Raw genomic sequence first — 21,246 nt, 5'->3', positions numbered from 1 at the left:
GCAGGATTGTTCTTTCAGTTTATATTAACCCAAATTAAGTTTATGAGATCATTCTTTTAAAGGAATATTCCAAGCTGTGAAAATTATGGCTGAATAAGGAGGTCCTCGTCTAACACAGTTGTAAACGGACAGGTGGCCAAACATTCATGTGTGGCCTCTAATGCAGGATCGGAAAACTTATAAGAGAAGTGGCCAGAAGCGCGTCAGATATCGCATTTTCGCAAAAAAAAATGGGAAAGCGAGGTATACAGATGTTTTGTGGCAGAAAAGGGGTCTGGCTAAGCTGTTGAAATGAGTAGTCAGTCGGCCTCTCTTCGGCTATGTTCGCACATTGAGTATTTGCAGCAGATTTTGTAGCAGCAAAAAAACAGACTGTTGGCATGAAAATCTATTCACATTTTTTACATGATTATGCCTGCATTTTTAATGCTTTTTATTTGTTTGTTTTTTAATCATTCATTTGAATGGGTGAAAAAATGCGGCAAAAGTCCTGAAATATTTGACAGAATTGAAAAAATGTTTTGATGGTTTAAATCTGCAGGGAAAAATTAAGCTGCGTGTTCAGGAGATTTCAGAAATCTCATTCATTTTGCTGGTATTGTAAAATGCTGGGGTTTTTTTTACTCTGAAAAACTGCAGCATGTGAACAAGCCCTTACACAGCTTTAGTCGTGCGTCCAAGGAGGGAATGTTTTCCTGTGCTGGACACAAACCAGTTGAGGACATTGCTGGGTTCCGGATTTTGTAGCTGAAGACTTGTATATTAATAAATTGCATAATTTTATAAAATAAACATATATGTTTTTAAACCTGGCCACTAAGCCACTAGAAATCCATGGACAATGTATTTTGTTCCAAAGAAAACAATTTGTCCACTCGCACGTCGAAAAAGAAAAGCGACAATGCCCAAAATTGTAAAGATGGAAAGTGCAGCAAGAGGTCTGTCGATACAAATAAACATTTACTTTCTTATCCTTGAGAACAAAAATAATGTAAAAGACTTTTTTTCCCAATTTTCATTAAGCTACAGAATGTGTTCCGTACATGAAATCTCCAGCGCAGCATTCAGATCTGGCGGCCATGTGAACACGTCCTATAATTTGTGCAGTAATACAGTTTATACCTTCCGGGCCATCGCACAATACACTTATAATGTATCATTTGCTTTTAAGCACCATTGGGTTTATGTCCCGGCGCCTGTCGACAGCTCACCAGCTTGTCTTGTTTCTTTTGTGGTCTGGTCTTAAATCATCACACCCCGGATGTAGGAATTGCAGAACTCCCCATCTTCATTAATAGATGCAGCTCAGTATCGCTCAGTGGATAGCCGCGCTCCCATCTTGGACCTATTTGTTTAATTGCTTCAGGCTAAGTTTCATAATTGGATATTAATCGAAGAAATGACAGTACAATAGGACGTCCGTAGACTTGTGGGAAGCCGCTTCTGGCTGTACATTTCCACTTCTGCCGCAGATCTAATATTACATGGCAGACATTCGTATAAATTGATTACATGCAATGCTTACCGGAATGGGAGCCATAACGGAGCACCAAGCTCTTGGCCAAGCCAAGGGTGTACCGAAGCTTCCTCATTTACGTGTGAATTTAAAGTAATTTTCTTAGGCACTGTACCAGTCCCCTACAACACTGTATAGCCCGTTAAAATGCATTTTTGGAGGGTGACGGACTCCCGTTACAAAAAAAACCCCCAAACCCCTGTGCTTTAGTCTCTGTCCTTGGGACCAACACTGAGTCTCCACCACTGCATCTTACTGTCTGCAGAGCTGATGTTGTAGCCAATCACCGAGTTGGCCGCTGAGCCCATTGTTTGGCTGCAGCGCTGTCAAGATGACAATAACAGCCCATTGGAGCAGCGGCGGAGACTCAGAGCTGTTCCTAGGAAAGATTTTTTGAAACTAATTGTAACCACAGGATTGGGGTCTTCGAAAACATGAAAACCCCTTTAAATAGAAACATTTTGACTTCACCGGTGAGTTTATGTCAGGACCCTTTACACGGGGTGATGATCGCCTAAATCATCCTTCATCAGAATAATCGTTCCTGAACATTCAAATTGAGTGCTCGAATGATTAACAATACTTGTCTCGATGTTCGCTGATATTGTCTTCTATGCCCCACCGCTGGGCAGTACATTTACTCATGTAAATAGGGGGGATATTCTGCCCACAATAATGTGATGAGTTTCATACCAACGATAGCGTGAATAGTAAAACACATCAGTGTTACTAACGAGAGACGATCGATTTCCCTGATCTTTGATCTCTGCTCATTGTAAGTTATCAGCCCATATAGAAAAAAACTCTCGAACAAGCTCTTTTAATTGGCGTGATAATGCGCGATAATAGCCTAAAATGTGAATAACAATGGAAGCTAATAAAGCAGCTGAGAGTATTGATCTGTTCATGGTGTAAGAAGCCGCTCTCTTTCCAGTGTTTTACATCGAGTAACAAAGTATCGAGCGATGATCACGAACATTCCAAACACATCAATTCCTGAATGTGATCTCCTCTTCTTCTCCTCAGGCCTGGAAATATAACCACCAGGGTGGGATTGGTGAAGCCTGAAGTCAACCACATGTAAGTCTTCTCTTCAGTCTTTTCCTTGTTTTCCTGTTTATTCGATTCTGAACCGATGCCCAGGACTCCCGCAAGGGAGAGTTTACAGGTCTGACACCCTTGTAGATGATAAAGGGACTAGTTGCTTTTTAAATCCCCTTTTTGTCGCAAGGGCCGCAGGTTATCCAGTTGGTGAGACCCCTACTGATCATCTGTGACATGCGGGGGAGTACGGCAGCAAGTGTTTAGATTTTCTGCAGCGCCGCCACAGGGCAAATAAGGAATTACATTAAAAAGAATGAACTGTCTTTGTAATGCACAGGCATATTGGGTCTTCTATGGAGAGAGACCATCCTAGTAGTTACTTTCTTCTTTGAAAAAAATTGAAGAGTGTGAACAAGGAGCTTCTCTCAGTTTCTACCCCTTAAAGTGTGGCAACAAAAAAAAAGAAGAGAAATAGTATATGCTCACTTTCTCCACTTCACTTCACTCCTCCATCCCACTGGCTATGTCCTCCACCAGTTTCTTCTCCCCTTCTTGCTGCAGCCACTGATTGACTACAGTGGTGACATGCTGGAAGAGAAGGAGAGGAGACTGGAAGAGAACATTATCAATGATTGGCTGCATTGTTCACATTCTGGAAGAGGAGACTGGAAGGAGACATTGCCGGCGAGACGAAGGATCAATGGGGGGATCGGAAGATGATTTTTTTTTACCACACTGGGGCCACATGTAAAGAAAGAGATAGAAAACCCCTTTTAGTGCTGAATAACCTACTGTATCAATGTTCTAAACTGGATATTCTAGATTTTTCTTCACCCTTTGGAAAAAAAATATACATTTTCTACCTTATGAATCTCTTAGCTTTTTTTTTCTGGGGTTACAGAAACAGCCTGATTCATCATTTGTGTTTTGTTTTAAAGTAATTTTTCTTTTTTATTTTGTGGACTTAGTTGCCATTTTTGGAGATAAATTCATCAAAATGTTGCACGCTATTCATTAATTTGGCGCAAAGTAACAAAAATTGGCTTTACATTTGTGTTGAATTATTTTTTCACCTTTTGGCGCCAAAAATTCACAAAACTTTTTGCCAAAAAACTGGCTACTTGAAAATACACTAGGTGAAATTGGAGTGAAATCGTAAATTTGGTAACTTTTTTTTAAAAAGTCGCAGACACTGTGGTTCTCCTCTCCATAACAGCTAGCAGTGGGATTGATTGCAATGCTCTCATGCCGTAGTTCTTGAGACACCCTCGTACAGAAGTGGAGGCAGTGAGTAACAAGAAATAAAGAGAGAAAGGAAGGAAGAAAGAAAAAAAGAGAAAGGAATAAAAAAAGAGAAAGACAAAGAGAGAGAAAAAATTAAAGAGATAGAAAAAGAGAAAGAAAGCGATAAGGGAAGAAACAATGAAAGAGATAGAAAGAAAGAGAGAAAGGGAGAAAGAATGAAAACAAGAGAGAGAAAGTAAGGAAGGAAAGAAAGAAAGATAGAAAAGAAAGTGAGAGAAAGCAAGAGAGAGAGAGAAAGAGAGAAAAATGAAAGAGATATAAAAAGAGAGAAAGATAGAGAAAGAAAGAATGAAAAAGAGAAAGGGAGAAAGAAAGAAAGCGCAAGAGAGAGAAAGAAAAAGGAATGAGGAAAGAAGGAAGGAATGATGTATGGATGTCCTGGATGTTTTTTTTATTCTGGTTACTTTGTATTGTGCAGGAGAAGTACCCAAGGAATGTGCTTCCCATTAGCTGTCACAATGGAGCCTGTCGTTACGTGGATCTTAGTAGGGTGCAGCACTCTTGTAAAGTTATTTTATGAGGCTCACAATGGTACAGAAAAGAACAGCTTTTGTTTTACAAGACAACGGTGAACTGGAGGAATAGAATTGTTGGCGCACTCGGGGAACCGCCATCTATGTACTGCTTGGTTTAACTATTTCAATGCCAGTCTATACAATGAAGCCTCTTTTAAGTCTCCCATCTTAAAAGTGGACTTCTTAAAAAAGATGTGCCGTTACGCATAGTATATGGTGAACCTCCCAAAATTTGTTTTCAGGCAGATTAGATTCGGTTCTATTCGAATCAAAATGTGCTCAATTATCATTTATTACACCCTGAAGTCTCTCCAGAACCCAAAACAAAATTGACAGAAGGGAGGTAAGGGGCCAAATATAATAAAACACGTCATACTCACCAGTCCTATGCCCTTACCCGTCCTTGTGCTGCCTCGTCCACCTCCACATCTCACTGCTCCTCCACTCCAATCTTTGGTTCCTCAGGGTCTGATGTCAGTCATTGAAGGCAAAGGAAGCGGTGTCGTGAGGACAGTTGAGGGCCCGGGACAGGTGAGTATAATGTGTATTATTATTTTATTCCATTCTCAGTCCTCTGAAGACTCAACCAAAATGGCAACCGGCTGTCCACTATTCTGCTGGATTTGTGGGAATCAAGTCCCAAAAATTTTTCAGAGTCTCCGGAATCCAAAGTTTTGGGAAAATTCTTAATGAATTTGATTTGTTATGGATCATTTCACTCATCTCTAAATGAGGAACTAAAAATCGGTGTCACCTGAATTCTGTTTTGGATAAAGAGGTGATCTTCTAAAAGCGGTGGTCTTCTAAAAGCAGTGGTCTTCTATACTTCACTATAAACTGTATTGTATATTTTCTACTTTGGAGCAATGTGATGCTCGCTGATACAGTGCCTACAAGTAGTATTCAACCCCCTGCAGATTTAGCAGGTTTAATAAGATGCAAATAAGTTAGAGCCTTCAAACTTCAAACAAGAGCAGGATTTATTAACAGATGCATAAATCTTACAAACCAAAAAGTTTTGTTGCTCAGTTAAATTTTTATAAATTTTAAACATAAAAGTGTGGGTCAATTATTATTCAACCCCTAGTTTTAATATTTTGTGGAATAACCTTTGTTTGCAATTACAGCTAATAATCGTCTTTTATAAGACCTGATCAGGCCGGCACAGGTCTCTGGAGTTATCTTGGCCCACTCCTCCATGCAGATCTTCTCCAAGTTATCTAGGTTCTTTGGGTGTCTCATGTGGACTTTAATCTTGAGCTCCTTCCACAAGTTTTCAATTGGGTTAAGGTCAGGAGACTGACTAGGCCACTGCAACACCTTGATTTTTTGCCTCTTGAACCAGGCCTTGGTTTTCTTGGCTGTGTGCTTTGGGTCGTTGTCTTGTTGGAAGATGAAATGACGACCCATCTTAAGATCCTTGATGGAGGAGCGGAGGTTCTTGGCCAAAATCTCCAGGTAGGCCGTGCTATCCATCTTCCCATGGATGCGGACCAGATGGCCAGGCCCCTTGGCTGAGAAACAGCCCCACAGCATAATGCTGCCACCACCATGCTTGACTGTAGGGATGGTATTCTTGGGGTCGTATGCAGTGCCATCCAGTCTCCAAACGTCACGTGTGTGGTTGGCACCAAAGATCTCGATCTTGGTCTCATCAGACCAGAGAACCTTGAACCAGTCAGTCTCAGAGTCCTCCAAGTGATCATGAGCAAACTGTAGACGAGCCTTGACATGACGCTTTGAAAGTAAAGGTACCTTACGGGCTCGTCTGGAATGGAGACCATTGCGGCGGAGTACGTTACTTATGGTATTGACTGAAACCAATGTCCCCACTGCCATGAGATCTTCCCGGAGCTCCTTCCTTGTTGTCCTTGGGTTAGCCTTGACTCTTCGGACAAGCCTGGCCTCGGCACGGGAGGAAACTTTCAAAGGCTGTCCAGGCCGTGGAAGGCTAACAGTAGTTCCATAAGCCTTCCACTTCCGGATGATGCTCCCAACAGTGGAGACAGGTAGGCCCAACTCCTTGGAAAGGGTTTTGTACCCCTTGCCAGCCTTGTGACCCTCCACGATCTTGTCTCTGATGGCCTTGGAATGCTCCTTTGTCTTTCCCATGTTGACCATGTATGAGTGCTGTTCACAAGTTTGGGGAGGGTCTTAAATAGTCAGAAAAGGCTGGAAAAAGAGATAATTAATCCAAACATGTGAAGCTCATTGTTCTTTGTGCCTGAACTACTTCTTAATACTTTAGGGGAACCAAACAGAATTCTGGTGGGTTGAGGGGTTGAATAATAAATGACCCTCTGAAAAAACTTTTCCCAATTTAAAAAAAAAAAATAAACAAAGAAATAACATTCTTTTTTGCTGCAGTGCATTTCACACTTCCAGGCTGATCTACAGTCCAAATGTCACAATGCCAAGTTAATTCCAAATGTGTAAACCTGCTAAATCTGCAGGGGGGTGAACACTACTTGTAGGCACTGTACATCTTTTCCCACCTTAAGAAATATGCGAGTTGAAAGTAAAGTAAATTCGGCCCAGAAGACAAAAGATTTCATCAGCCCCATAATATAAATGAAACTCTATCCCCTCCATTCACACAGAGGACTTTGGAACCCTTGGTCTCAGGATTGCTGGAGACCCCAGCAGATGGATGCCATTTCTTTTTTTTTTTATTTCTTATGCAAATATCCTCTTCCCAGACATACAAAACAAGGTCCGGTGTCATCTATTAAAAATAGAAGTCCTGTAAGTCAATATCAACCCTTTAAAGAGCTATGCCATGTAACGTAAAATATAAATCCAAACCAGAATCTCCATTTGCAGGCAGTTGTTTCAGGGCCTCTTGCTCGTCATCAGCGCAAAGTAGGAGACTTGTTGGCTGGTTGAGAAGCCTTTGATGGGTGGTTTAACAGGTAAAGTTGCTCCTCAACTCATTTACGCTGCCTATTAACGTTACTTTTTGGCCAAGGACCCACCTCAGTTATGATAAGACTCACTTACCTTTAATGTTTCTGAAAGTTTCCAAAAAGTTCCTTAGCACTTACGATTTTGAGAAATTTGAATCTAAGTGTCAGACTGAAGTGTGATATAATCAGTTATAGTTGCCTAATCTGGTAAAGTAACATATGTGGGGGGTTCGCCCATGTAAGATCTTCCCTTCTTAGAGTGGAGGACCACTGTAAAGTGTGACTCTTTAGGAGGCGACACATCCATGGGAACCGTTGTTTCATGGATTCATTTTAGATTTTAGAAGGACAAATTACCTAAAGAGCTATTGTTCCCTTACCACAAAGTCCTAGGTAAGTTGGATTGTCGTGAATTACCATAGTTATATTTATGATATTTAGATTTATTAGTTATATTTTTTACTTTTTTGTTTTTTCTTGTTTTGTAGAATTCCTGCACAGAACAATTACACGACCAACATGTTCTGCAGAGACATCCTGGATCGCCTCTTGTCAGTGTCCCTGAGGAAAAGGTACTTTATCATGTCTCTGCAATGAGAACTTAAAGCCTCGGTCATCAAAATGTAGATAAAAAGAGAATGTGTTACCTAACTAATCAAAGTTCAGCTTCCATTGCCTAAACTGAAAAATAAGACTGGATTGGTTGCAGTGAGCAACACGACATCATGCTTCTACGAAAAATTCCCCTTCAACTGTTTTGTGCGCCTACGCCTTGATGGGACCCTAAGTGGAGATGTGAAGGTCTGCACTTGAGACCCCATAATAAACAAGTTGTCCTTCTTTCGACAATCCTTTTTATTATAAGTGTGCCTTGAAAATAAAATAATTGTCCTGTGACTCTTAAGCTGGCCGTACGGTACGTATGAGATCACTTTCAAACAAATAGGTATTTCTGCCAACTCTACCCATACACACAAGCGCTCGTCCGACTATTCATGTATTTTTAGTGGGGAGATAAGAGAAAGGGTCGGCCATTAAAATTCCAATTCCTGATTTTTTTTCTCATCTCTGATGTCTTTTCTGGGTGAAGGGTTGGAATCCCCCCATATTCATCAGATAATTAATTTGTCCCTCTGAAATTAGCAGGTTTATAATGCCTGGATGTGCTAGGTCCTACAGCCAAAAAATCTTTCTTTGTCTAGTTCTACTTAACTAAAGGGGTTATCAAGAACTATTTATTTTTTTCCTACAGGCCTAAGAACTTACAGGCAGGAAATTGCTAACTGCCTGCCTGTTGTGCCCGGCGATATCAGCGTAGCAGATTCACTTTTGTTCTGTTCTTTTGAAGGGGTGTGATGGCCGTCATCATGATTGACAGTCAGGTTCCCAATGCCTAACTGTGGGAAGCCGATGTCGGCAGTCACACCCGCCAACAAAGCAGCCCGCAAGAGGAAGAGCTGGTCTGTTGATCTGCAGCAGATGAAACACCACCATTAGTGGTCGTTGACTGCTCTGAGCTGGCACCAGATAGAACAGGCAGGTAGTTATCTCTGTTACCAACTACCTGCCTGATAGTTTTTAGGCCCCTAGAAATAAAAAAAATACAATAGTTCTGGACAACCCCTTTAATAGAACTTCTGCAGATTGAGTCCTCTGTACTACGTCAGAAGTTAGTTAGTTAATTAAAGACGACCAGACACTGTGTCGAAAGTGACTAGTTTTTGCTTTTGTTTTATTCCCACTGATCCCCTTATTATTCATTTTTTTCTTTCTTTTATATCCACCATACAGTTCCTGAGATATGGGCCTTTATATTTAGTGCTAGTTTCCCAAGGGGGCGTTGCTCTCAGGGTAATTATGTAAAGCAGCCTAAAGACACGCCCCAGAGGATCGGTGAGCCACTCCCCTTTAGTTACAAAAAGTCCTAACATTTAGCACTAAATAAAAAGGCCAATATCTCTGGAACCTTATGACTCATTTATAAGAATAAAAAAGTGGAATACTCAATGGAACAGCGGGAATAAAATAAGAGAAGAAACATGGCCACTTCTGTACTGACAGATCCTCCTTAAAAATTAGTAAAGCATGCACAAACTACACAGCTATTCCTCGTTTTATATCGGAAACCTTTTTTTTTTTTGTCGTTTGATCAAAGTGCCTACAAAAAGCAGAACAAGAAGACGTAAGCTAATATTGTAAATAGCCCGGCACATACTCGTTAGTTATAATGTAATTACCAGCAAAACAGATGTGACCCATAATCACTTTATTACATAACCCCTGGCAAAATGGCCCGACCCCGTCACTACCAGGAACCTTCAGCAGGTCCTGTTTCCTCAATATAAAGGTTCCCTGATCCCTTAGGTTCTTGACATCAATTTGAGCTTTCCTTTTTTTCTGTCATTCCCGTAGGTTTTCTAGGAAGAGTTGTAAATCTCACGGAGTAGATGATTCCTTCCTCGATCTATAAGCAATTTGATTATGCTGTGATAAATGCATACGGGGTTACTATAAATAGGGAAGGCTCGCTGGGGAGCCCAACTGCCTGGAAAACACACTCCGAATGATGTAGACGTCTTCTAATCCTCTTGTCTGAGCTTTATTTCCAGCTTTGGTATTGCAGCAGAGCCACTGGCACGTTAATGAAGCTAGCCTGCAATACCACAAACAGCCTGTAGACAAGAGTGGCGCTATTATTTTAGAACAAAGCACATTATATACCGTGTTTCCCCGATAGTAAGACAGCGTCCTACATTCTTTTACCACTCAAAAGTCCCACTATGTCTTACTTTCGGGGGGTGTCTTACATTAGCCGACCCCGCTAAAACCCCCACCTATACATACATACCCTATGGGAGGCTGTATGGGATACTGTATGGGGCTGTTACCCTATGGGAGGCTGTATGGGATACATAGGGGTAACAGGTGCATTTTACGGTATGAATTGCTTACTTGGTACCGTAATGGCGATCGGGTCAAATCCTCTGCGGTGCTGGATAGAGGTGTGGCTTCTTCCTCATGCAGGAGCCGCTGGGCCAATCAGAGGGGCCACCAGCGGCTGCACATGAGGGCACTGAGGCTGTGTGTTTTTGTATGTTGTCCTGATGGACCACGGACAACATTACAGCCCCATACCCTATGGGAGGCTGCTCCCGCGGCCTCCACATCCCTCCGCTCCAGATCTGTCCGTCTAAGGGCTCCTTCTCACTTGCAAAGAAATACGGCCGAGGTTAAAACCCAGCGCTGGCGCCGGCACTTGGGAGCGGAGCGTGCAGCTCCATGTAATGCTGTGCGGCCGTACGCTCCGCTCTGGAGTGCCGGTGCTCTGAGGTCTGGTACCGGCACTCCAGAGCGGAGCGTGCGGCCGCACGGCATTACATGGAGCTGCACGCTCCGCTCCCAAGTGCCGGCGCCAGCGCTGGGTTTTAACCTGCAAGCCTCGGCTGTATTGCTTGCAAGTGAGAAGGAGCCCTAACCGTCCGCATCATGCAGTTATTGCAGCCAAAGGTACCGGTACACTATGGCTTATATTTTCCCAACAGACGGTACAGTTTACTACCGTACGTCTTACTTTCGGGGGTGCGTCTTACATTAGCCGACCCTGCTAAAACCCCCACTACGTCTTACTATCGTGGGTGTCTTACTATCGGGGAAACACGGTATATTTAGTCTATAACTATTGTATCAACCTAAACTCCCAAATACAATGACAATTATCACCTTTGTTTCCCATTAAGTCCTATGGTGCTCGCACTTACCGATGTAACTTTGCAGCACAGTTATGAAGGGAGCTCAGGAGCTGAGCTCATGTGTTCACTTCCTGCGGCTAGTTGTATTACACAGCAATAACAAAGTGAACGTGGAGTCTTTGTGTTGACTTTTTGAAGCTGCAAGGAGCTTTGAGATTTGGAGGAGGATCTCAAGAGTTGCGCTCAATGGTTATGTGCCAGCCGGTGTTTTCGCGCCATTGGCGTCTCTTCGTTATATCTTCTTGGTGGAATCCGACTGAAAAAACCATCATGCGCACATAGAGTTTCCACTCCAAAAGCTCTTTAAAAATCTCCTTGTGTACATAGCCTTAGGTTATGTATTTAAGGTATTTCAGGTATTTAAGGAGGATTTTTTTGGGGGTGGATCAGTCAAAACATCAACTAAGGGTGCAAAAAATATGCCCTCATCCAGCCGAGATCCTGAATAATAAAAGTGTTATGGGAGTTGGAAAATGGCGACAAAACGTTTTCTGTCTGTTTTTTTTTTTAAATTTCCCCCAAATTTTACACTACTAAAATAACAGAAAAAACTATGCATCTTTGGTATCTGCGTAATCATACTGACCTGGAGAATCATATTGCAAGGCCAGCTTTACCGTATTGTGAACATGGTAAATTTAAAAAAATAGAATACAATTTTTCACTTGAACTTTTGTTAGCTATTTAAGCGCACTTGGATTTTTTTCCCCCTTCCTAGTGCATCACATGATAAAATTAATGATGTCATTCAAAAGTACAAATAGTCCCACAAAAAAATCAAGCCGCCTACGGCTATGTGAATGGAAAAATAAAACACTTATGGCGCTTGGAAGGAGGGGGAGGAAAAAAACGGAAAAACGGAATATCACCTGGGGGGCAAGGGGTTAAGGTTCTTAGCCAAGAGGCAACAAAATGTGAATGGCCAAGAAAACCTTAGTGATTTGTTCATGGAGAGATAATCCTCAGGATCTGCATTTGGAGCCACATGAGCCCCAAGGACTAATTCCACCTGCTCAGACTTTCAGCACTGAAGGAATTTACTTTAGTTGCCCGTTGGGCTCGTGCAGACAACTGTAAAAATCGGTCAAGTGCTATCCGTCGTTTTGAAGGCTAGCACTCGTCCCCGTTTTATTCTATGGGGTTGGAGTCGGTCTGAGGAATAGATCGTAGCATGCACAAGTTGCAGATTCTTGTCTATGGGTCTCTGGAAAAAATCGGTTGACTTCTTTATGGACTGACAGAATGGAGGAGATGGAGGAACATTTTTTTTTTGCTTCTCTACATCTGAGAATATCGGATCACAGTCTGATCAAAGACCATTAACATAATCAGATCGATTTTCTCAGATGAGAGAATATCGGTGGTGTGACCCTAGTCTTTGGTCCACTAATGACGGTAGCTTAGCTGATGTGTGGTCTCGCTGATTCATCGTTTTGGCAGCCATTAGTTATGCACAGATGCTCCCGCCATCTTCGTTTAAGTACGGCACCGTATAATCCACAGCTCTGTCTGGCGACATTATAGTGAGGTTTGGGCAGGTTATTATACTGCAGTATTACATTACGTCTAATCTTGTAGTAAACCATTTACTGGATCAGTGATGTGAAGCGTCATCGATCAGCGGACTGACCACATTGATTGCCGAGGTTCATTAGAGACGTTCTCTGGATGCGATGCTATACGCGGGAAGTCAGTTAGATTATATAGATTTTCTGTGTTGGTCTCAGTGATATCTTGTAGGTAAACGATATGGATGTTTTTGGTGGTTGATGTAGAAATAAGCAGAATGCAAGGCTTTAAGGTGAAAGGGATTGTGTGCTTCCAGACATTCTGATGGTCCATGCGCCGCTCCTTTGCTCTGAGCTTTGGGTCCCTTGGCGTTTTTGTGACATAAATAAGTTGATCAGAGTTGATCAGAGCTTGATTCAATTTTCTCGGAGATGGGGGGAAAAAAATGGTTTCTCTATTTTCTCCGTGTAGTCAATCTGTGAAAATCGTATCACACTCGGGTGTCATCCGAGTGCAGTCCACAATTTTTTTCACTGACCCGTAGAGTTGAGTGGACGAGTGCCATCTGATTTTCCCAGGCAAATTGTGCATACTGAATGAGGAAGGTCCAAGGAAATAATCAAGACATGAGCCCCATAAACTAACATGGGTACAAGTGCTATCCGTGAAAACTACAGATAGCACTCGTCCAGTCGTGTGCACAAGACCTTAAGCAAACTCAATTGAATATACAATCATGAAGGTGCCATTGATGTCCAAGGCTTCATTCTCTCATTCCCGTGCTATCTCTATCTCTCTGACTTCACATGGTACCATATAGTTTCCTTGATCCCTACACTCATCAGTTTTAGAAACGGATCAGAGACTCCAGTCTGTGAGATTCACAGCAGGACCTTTTCTCATCCATTTTATGGATCCGACTTGGACATTAAAATCTATGGAGCGCAGTATAAAACGGATGAAAAATGGAAAGAGTTTGTACTTCAGAGCTTCCATTTGAGTTCCATCCGTGTCATGATTCTCAATGGCGAGAGAACATAGCCCAGCATATATGAGAACTAGCTCTTGGAAGATGGAAACTATACTGACCATGAACTAAACCTGCCGCACAACTAGAAGTGGCCGGGTAGCATGCCTACGTTTTTTTATCCCTAGATGCCCAGCGCCAGCCGGAGAACTACCTAATCCTAGCAGAGGAAAAGACAGTCCTGGCTCACCTCTAGAGAAATTTTCCCAAAAGGCAGACAGAGGCCCCCACATATATTGGCGGTGATTTAAGATGAAATGACAAACGTAGTATGAAAATAGGTTTAGCAAAATCGAGGTCCGCTTACTAGATAGCATGAAGACAGAAAGGGCACTTTCATGGTCAGCAGAAAACCCTATCAAAACACCATCCAGAAATTACTTTAAGACTCTAGCATTAACTCATAACACCAGAGTGGCAATTTCCGCTCACAAGAGCTTTCCAGACACAGTAACGAAACAGCAGCTGTGAACAGGAACAAAATGCAAAAACACACAAGGACAAAAGTCCAACTTAGCTGGGAGTTGTCTAGTAGCAGGAACATGCACAGAAAGGCTACTGATTACATTGTTGACCGGCATGAAACTGACAGAGGAGCAAGGTTATATAGCGACTCCCACATCCTGATAGGAGCAGGTGAACAGAGGGGATGATGCACACAAGTTAAATTCCACAAGTGGCCACCGGGGGAGCCCAGAATCCAATTTCACAACAGTACCCCCCCCTCAAGGAGGGGGCACCGAACCCTCACCAGAACCACCAGGGCGATCAGGATGAGCCCTATGAAAGGCACGGACAAGATCGGAGGCATGAACATCAGAGGCAGTGACCCAAGAATTATCCTCCTGACCGTATCCCTTCCATTTGACCAGATACTGGAGTTTCCGTCTGGAAACACGAGAGTCCAAGATCTTTTCCACAACGTACTCCAACTCACCCTCAACCAACACCGGAGCAGGAGGCTCAACGGAAGGCACAGCTGGTACCTCATACCTGCGCAACAATGACCGATGAAAAACATTATGAATCGAAAAGGATGCAGGGAGGTCCAAACGGAAGGACACAGGGTTAAGAATCTCCAATATCTTGTACGGGCCGATGAACCGAGGCTTAAACTTAGGAGAAGAAACCCTCATAGGGACAAAACGAGAAGACAACCACACCAAGTCCCCAACACAAAGCCGAGGACCAACACGACGACGGCGGTTGGCAAAAAGCTGAGTCTTCTCCTGGGACAACTTCAAATTGTCCACCACCTGCCCCCAAATCTGATGCAACCTCTCCACCACAGCATCCACTCCAGGACAATCCGAAGATTCCACTTGACCGGAGGAAAATCGAGGATGAAACCCCGAATTACAGAAAAACGGGGACACCAAGGTGGCAGAGCTGGCCCGATTATTGAGGGCGAACTCCGCCAAAGGCAAAAAAGCAACCCAATCATCCTGATCCGCAGACACAAAACACCTCAAATATGTCTCCAAGGTCTGATTAGTCCGCTCGGTCTGGCCATTAGTCTGAGGATGGAAAGCAGACGAAAAAGACAAATCTATGCCCATCCTAGCACAGAATGCCCGCCAAAATCTAGACACGAATTGGGTCCCTCTGTCAGAAACGATATTCTCCGGAATACCATGCAAACGAACAACATTTTGAAAAAACAGAGGAACCAACTCGGAAGAAGAAGGCAACTTAGGCAAGGGAACCAGATGGACCATCTTAGAGAAACGGTCACACACCACCCAGATGACAGACATCTTCTGAGAAACAGGCAGATCCGAAATAAAATCCATCGAGATGTGCGTCCAAGGCCTCTTCGGGATAGGCAAGGGTAACAACAATCCACTAGCCCGAGAACAACAAGGCTTGGCCCGAGCACAAACGTCACAAGACTGCACAAAGCCTCGCACATCTCGTGACAGGGAAGGCCACCAGAAGGACCTTGCCACCAAATCCCTGGTACCAAAGATTCCAGGATGACCTGCCAACGCAGAAGAATGAACCTCAGAGATGACTCTACTGGTCCAATCATCAGGAACAAACAGTCTACCAGGTGGGCAACGATCAGGTCTATCCGCCTGAAACTCCTGCAAGGCCCGCCGCAGGTCTGGAGAAACGGCAGACAATATCACTCCATCTTTAAGGATACCTGTGGGCTCAGAATTACCAGGGGAGTCAGGCTCAAAACTCCTAGAAAGGGCATCCGCCTTAACATTCTTAGAACCCGGTAGGTAAGACACCACAAAATTAAACCGAGAGAAAAACAACGACCAGCGCGCTTGTCTAGGATTCAGGCGCCTGGCAGACTCAAGGTAAATTAAATTTTTGTGGTCAGTCAATACCACCACCTGATGTCTGGCCCCCTCAAGCCAGTGACGCCACTCCTCAAAAGCCCACTTCATGGCCAAAAGCTCCCGATTCCCAATATCATAATTCCGCTCGGCGGGCGAAAATTTACGGGAAAAAAAAGCACAAGGTCTCATCACGGAGCAGTCGGAACTTCTCTGCGACAACACCGCCCCAGCTCCGATTTCAGAAGCGTCGACCTCAACCTGAAAAGGAAGAGCAACATCAGGCTGACGCAACACTGGGGCGGAAGAAAAGCGGCGCTTGAGCTCCCGAAAGGCCTCCACAGCATCAGGGGACCAATCAGCAACATCAGCACCCTTCTTAGTCAAATCAGTCAATGGTTTTACAACATCAGAAAAACCAGCAATAAATCGACGATAAAAGTTAGCAAAGCCCAAAAATTTCTGAAGACTCTTAAGAGAAGAGGGTTGCGTCCAATCACCAATAGCCTGAACCTTGACAGGATCCATCTCGATGGAAGAGGGGGAAAAAATGTATCCCAAGAAGGAAATCTTCTGAACCCCAAAAACACACTTAGAACCCTTCACACACAAGGAATTAGACCGCAAAACCTGAAAAACCCTCCTGACCTGCTGGACATGAGAGTCCCAGTCATCCGAAAAAATCAGAATATCATCCAGATACACAATCATAAATTTATCCAAATAATCGCGGAAAATGTCATGCATAAAGGACTGGAAGACTGAAGGGGCATTTGAAAGACCAAAAGGCATCACCAAATACTCAAAATGGCCCTCGGGCGTATTAAATGCGGTTTTCCACTCATCCCCCTGCTTGATTCGCACCAAATTATACGCCCCACGGAGATCAATCTTAGAGAACCACTTGGCCCCCTTTATGCGAGCAAACAAATCAGTAAGCAGTGGTAACGGATATTGATATTTAACCGTGATTTGATTCAAAAGTCGATAATCAATACACGGCCTCAAAGAGCCGTCTTTCTTAGACACAAAGAAAAAACCGGCTCCTAAGGGAGATGACGAAGGACGAATATGTCCCTTTTCCAAGGACTCCTTTATATATTCTCGCATAGCAGCGTGTTCAGGCACAGACAGATTAAATAAACGACCCTTAGGGTATTTACTACCCGGGATCAAGTCTATGGCACAATCGCACTCCCGGTGCGGAGGTAGTGAACCAACCTTGGGTTCTTCAAAAACGTCACGAAAGTCAGACAAGAATTCAGGAATCTCAGAGGGAATAGATGATGAAATGGAAACCAAAGGTACGTCCCCATGAGTTCCTTTACATCCCCAGCTTAACACAGACATAGCTCTCCAGTCGAGGACTGGGTTATGAGATTGCAGCCATGGCAATCCCAGCACCAAAACATCATGTAGATTATACAGCACCAGAAAGCGAATAACCTCCTGGTGATCCGGATTAACACGCATAGTCACTTGTGTCCAGTATTGTGGTTTATTACTAGCCAATGGGGTGGAGTCAATCCCTTTCAGAGGTATCGGAGCCTCCAATGGCTCCAAATCATACCCACAGTGTTTGGCAAAGGACCAATCCATAAGACTCAAAGCAGCGCCAGAGTCGACATAGGCGTCCGCGGTAATAGATGACAAAGAACAAATCAGGGTCACAGATAGAATAAACTTAGACTGTAAAGTGCTAATTGAAACAGACTTGTCAGGCTTCTTAGTACGCTTAAAGCATGCTGATATAACATGAGTTGAATCACCACAATAGAAGCACAACCCATTTTTTCGTCTAAAATTCTGCCGCTCGCTTCTGGACAGAATTCTATCACATTGCATATTTTCTGGCGTTTTCTCAGTAGACACCGCCAAATGGTGCACAGGTTTGCGCTCCCGCAGACGCCTATCGATCTGAATAGCCATCGTCATGGACTCATTCAGACTCGCAGGCACAGGGAACCCCACCATAACATCCTTAATGGCATCAGAGAGACCTTCTCTGAAAATCGCCGCCAGGGCGCACTCATTCCACTGAGTAAGCACAGACCATTTGCGGAATTTTTGGCAGTATATTTCAGCTTCATCTTGCCCCTGAGACAAGGACATCAAGGCCTTTTCCGCCTGAAGCTCTAAATGAGGTTCCTCATAAAGCAACCCCAAGGCCAGAAAAAACGCATCCACATTGAGCAACGCAGGATCCCCTGGTGCCAATGCAAAAGCCCAGTCTTGAGGGTCGCCCCGGAGCAAGGAAATTACAATCCTGACCTGCTGTGCAGGGTCTCCGGCAGAGCGAGACTTCAGGGACAAAAACAATTTGCAATTATTTTTAAAATTTTGAAAGTGAGATCTATTCCCCGAGAAGAATTCAGGCAAAGGAATTCTAGGCTCAGACATAGGTGCATGAACAACAAAATCTTGCAAATTTTGTACCTTTGTGGCGAGATTATTCAAACCTGTAGCTACACTCTGAAGATCCATTTGAAACAGGTGAACACAGAGCCATTCAAGGATTAGAAGGAGAGGAAGAGAGGAAGGCTGCAGTATAGGCAGACTAGCAAGTGATTCAATTAAGAGCACACTCAGAACTAGAGGGAAAAAAAAAAAAAAAATTGTAGCAGACTTCTTTTTTCTCTCCTTTCTCAGCCAGTAATTTAACCCTTTTTTGGGCCGGTCAAACTGTCATGATTCTCAATGGCGAGAGAACATAGCCCAGCATATATGAGAACTAGCTCTTGGAAGATGGAAACTATACTGACCATGAACTAAACCTGCCGCACAACTAGAAGTGGCCGGGTAGCATTCCTACGTTTTTTTATCCCTAGATGCCCAGCGCCAGCCGGAGAACTACCTAATCCTAGCAGAGGAAAAGACAGTCCTGGCTCACCTCTAGAGAAATTTTCCCAAAAGGCAGACAGAGGCCCCCACATATATTGGCGGTGATTTAAGATGAAATGACAAACGTAGTATGAAAATAGGTTTAGCAAAATCGAGGTCCGCTTACTAGATAGCATGAAGACAGAAAGGGCACTTTCATGGTCAGCAGAAAACCCTATCAAAACACCATCCAGAAATTACTTTAAGACTCTAGCATTAACTCATAACACCAGAGTGGCAATTTCCGCTCACAAGAGCTTTCCAGACACAGTAACGAAACAGCAGCTGTGAACAGGAACAAAATGCAAAAACACACAAGGACAAAAGTCCAACTTAGCTGGGAGTTGTCTAGTAGCAGGAACATGCACAGAAAGGCTACTGATTACATTGTTGACCGGCATGAAACTGACAGAGGAGCAAGGTTATATAGCGACTCCCACATCCTGATAGGAGCAGGTGAACAGAGGGGATGATGCACACAAGTTAAATTCCACAAGTGGCCACCGGGGGAGCCCAGAATCCAATTTCACAACACATCCGTCTTTTAACTGATCCATTGCTACGAATCAATGGTTAAAAAAAAAGTTCACACAATCTACCTGCTTCAGTGAAAATAAACTGGATGAGAAAGAAATGGATGACACTTCAAAAAATCATTAATCTGTTTTTGATGGATGTTGGCACTCACATTGTTAGTAGGGACACAGAAAGGCAAAAATCCAGTGAACAAAAAACTTGGATCGCTGAATAGTGGAAAAACATTGCTCGATCAAATTAATCTAGATTTTTGTCTCCCCATGCGGATGGGAGGGTCAGAATTTGGCACGAGCAGCATAAATCGATGCCAGGTGTAACAGTCCAGGCTGGTTTAGGTGGAGAAATAGTGGAGAGCAATTTCTTGGCCCATCTTGAGTCCTTTGATACCTCTGGATGGATGTGTAGACAGTAAGTCTTACCTAAGCGTTGTGTCCAAGTTCATCCCTTCATGTCAGCTGTTTGCCCAATGGGTCAGAAAGTCATGGATTAGTTCCAGGAACCTGACAGAGTTTTTCTTGTTTCTGTGGTTGTCCCAGTGCCCAGATATAAACCGTACAGAGCAACTTTGGAATGAGGAAGAATGGGCTGTTCAGATCTTGTCAATACTTCTATTTAATTTGTGGTAAGACCTCAGGAGCTCCTACAAGCTACTAGATGGGTTTATGGGTGTCACTAATAAGGGAGCCATTCAGTGAAATATATATGTATATGTTTAAATCCTTTTAAAGAAGAAAAATATCTAAGGGAATACAAGGGTAAATATTGTGAAATAATGCCGTCTGATCTCTGTTCCTACAGATACTCAGAAGACTGCTACATCCAGGCAGTAAATGAAGTCCAGAACTGTACCTGGCAGAAAAAGCCACAGGAATATAGTAGATTCAGGTACAGTGACATATCTGTGCTCAGAACATGAAATTGGTCATCAAGTAGTAAATCGGAAATCAGAATTGGTTGCAATGCTATATTAGTGCTGCTGTCAACTTTTTGCCAAACATACGCCATGTACAAAACATCTTACAAGTTATTATACACACACTGGAAATATTGGAGTACTACAAGTCCTAACATAACCTAGAAATAAATATGTACACAATGGAAAAACACCTTGGGGCTGGTGATGGGGTGTGCAGGAAGACCTCAGGAGTCCCTTGCTGAGAATTTCTTGGCACTCCTGATGATGAAGCTGCGGTATGTGTGGCCATCTTTCTTCCGACACACCACTGCTGATGTGACCGTGTACAGTAAGGGAGGACACTGTATGTAAGGTGGTGCAACCAGGTACTGGGGTGGAGGTCAGACACTACTGAGGATCGTGTGGAGGAGTCTGGTGAAAAGTAATTTGCCTATGAAATTAATATTGCAGTTGAATAATTATTACTTACGCCCACCGCCCGCTCCTAATTCCAGCTCTACCTTCCTTGTTAATCTGACTTTTTTTTGCAGATTTTATTTATCATCCTGCTGCAATGCCGTCAACAACTTCATAGTGTCGCAGAACAATACCTCGCTAGGAAGTAACATCACTTATGAAGTGGAAAGTAAAAAGAACATTTTAATTGCAGAGGACATTCACCGAATGCTGCCGAAGGTCAGAAGCCTAAAATGGGATTAGCTTGTGTGTTAGGATATTAATTATAATGTATCAACAATAATGTAAATGTGATGTCGACTGCTTAGAAGCTGAGAAGTCTGCGAAGAAAAGTCTGTTATTCGTAGGCTGTGCTTTCCATGTTTAAGGAATTCTCTTCTGGTAGGGCCTCATTCAGACGTCAGTGCTTCACGGATAGAGCTCATACTTATTATAGTATATGGAGCTGTTCACATTACGTGAATTTTTGAGGACTGAGTGATCCAAACATCATCACAGGGACTTTGCCAATATTGGTCTGAGTTTTGGATCAAACTCACTAACTCAAGTCTGTGAGTCTGCAAAATAATTGGAAACCACTTGGATGCAATCAATG

General features: G+C 43.2%; 1 protein-coding gene across 2 annotated transcripts in view; it reads left to right on the top strand.

The window, feature by feature from the left end:
* Positions 1 to 21,246, top strand: part of ST8SIA6 (ST8 alpha-N-acetyl-neuraminide alpha-2,8-sialyltransferase 6) — an 85,025-nt gene that overhangs the window by 49,163 nt on the left and 14,616 nt on the right. For both annotated transcript variants that reach the window (XM_077268304.1, XM_077268305.1), the window contains exons 2-5: positions 2,543 to 2,596; positions 7,775 to 7,858; positions 20,078 to 20,164; positions 20,726 to 20,870. In XM_077268304.1, coding sequence (XP_077124419.1) covers positions 2,543 to 2,596; positions 7,775 to 7,858; positions 20,078 to 20,164; positions 20,726 to 20,870 — 370 coding nt within the window. The remainder of the gene's footprint in view (positions 1 to 2,542; positions 2,597 to 7,774; positions 7,859 to 20,077; positions 20,165 to 20,725; positions 20,871 to 21,246) is intronic.

Source organism: Ranitomeya variabilis, chromosome 6 (genome assembly GCF_051348905.1).
Source record: "Ranitomeya variabilis isolate aRanVar5 chromosome 6, aRanVar5.hap1, whole genome shotgun sequence".
Taxonomy (NCBI): domain Eukaryota; kingdom Metazoa; phylum Chordata; class Amphibia; order Anura; family Dendrobatidae; genus Ranitomeya; species Ranitomeya variabilis.
This window is presented reverse-complemented; position numbering and strand designations above follow the sequence as displayed.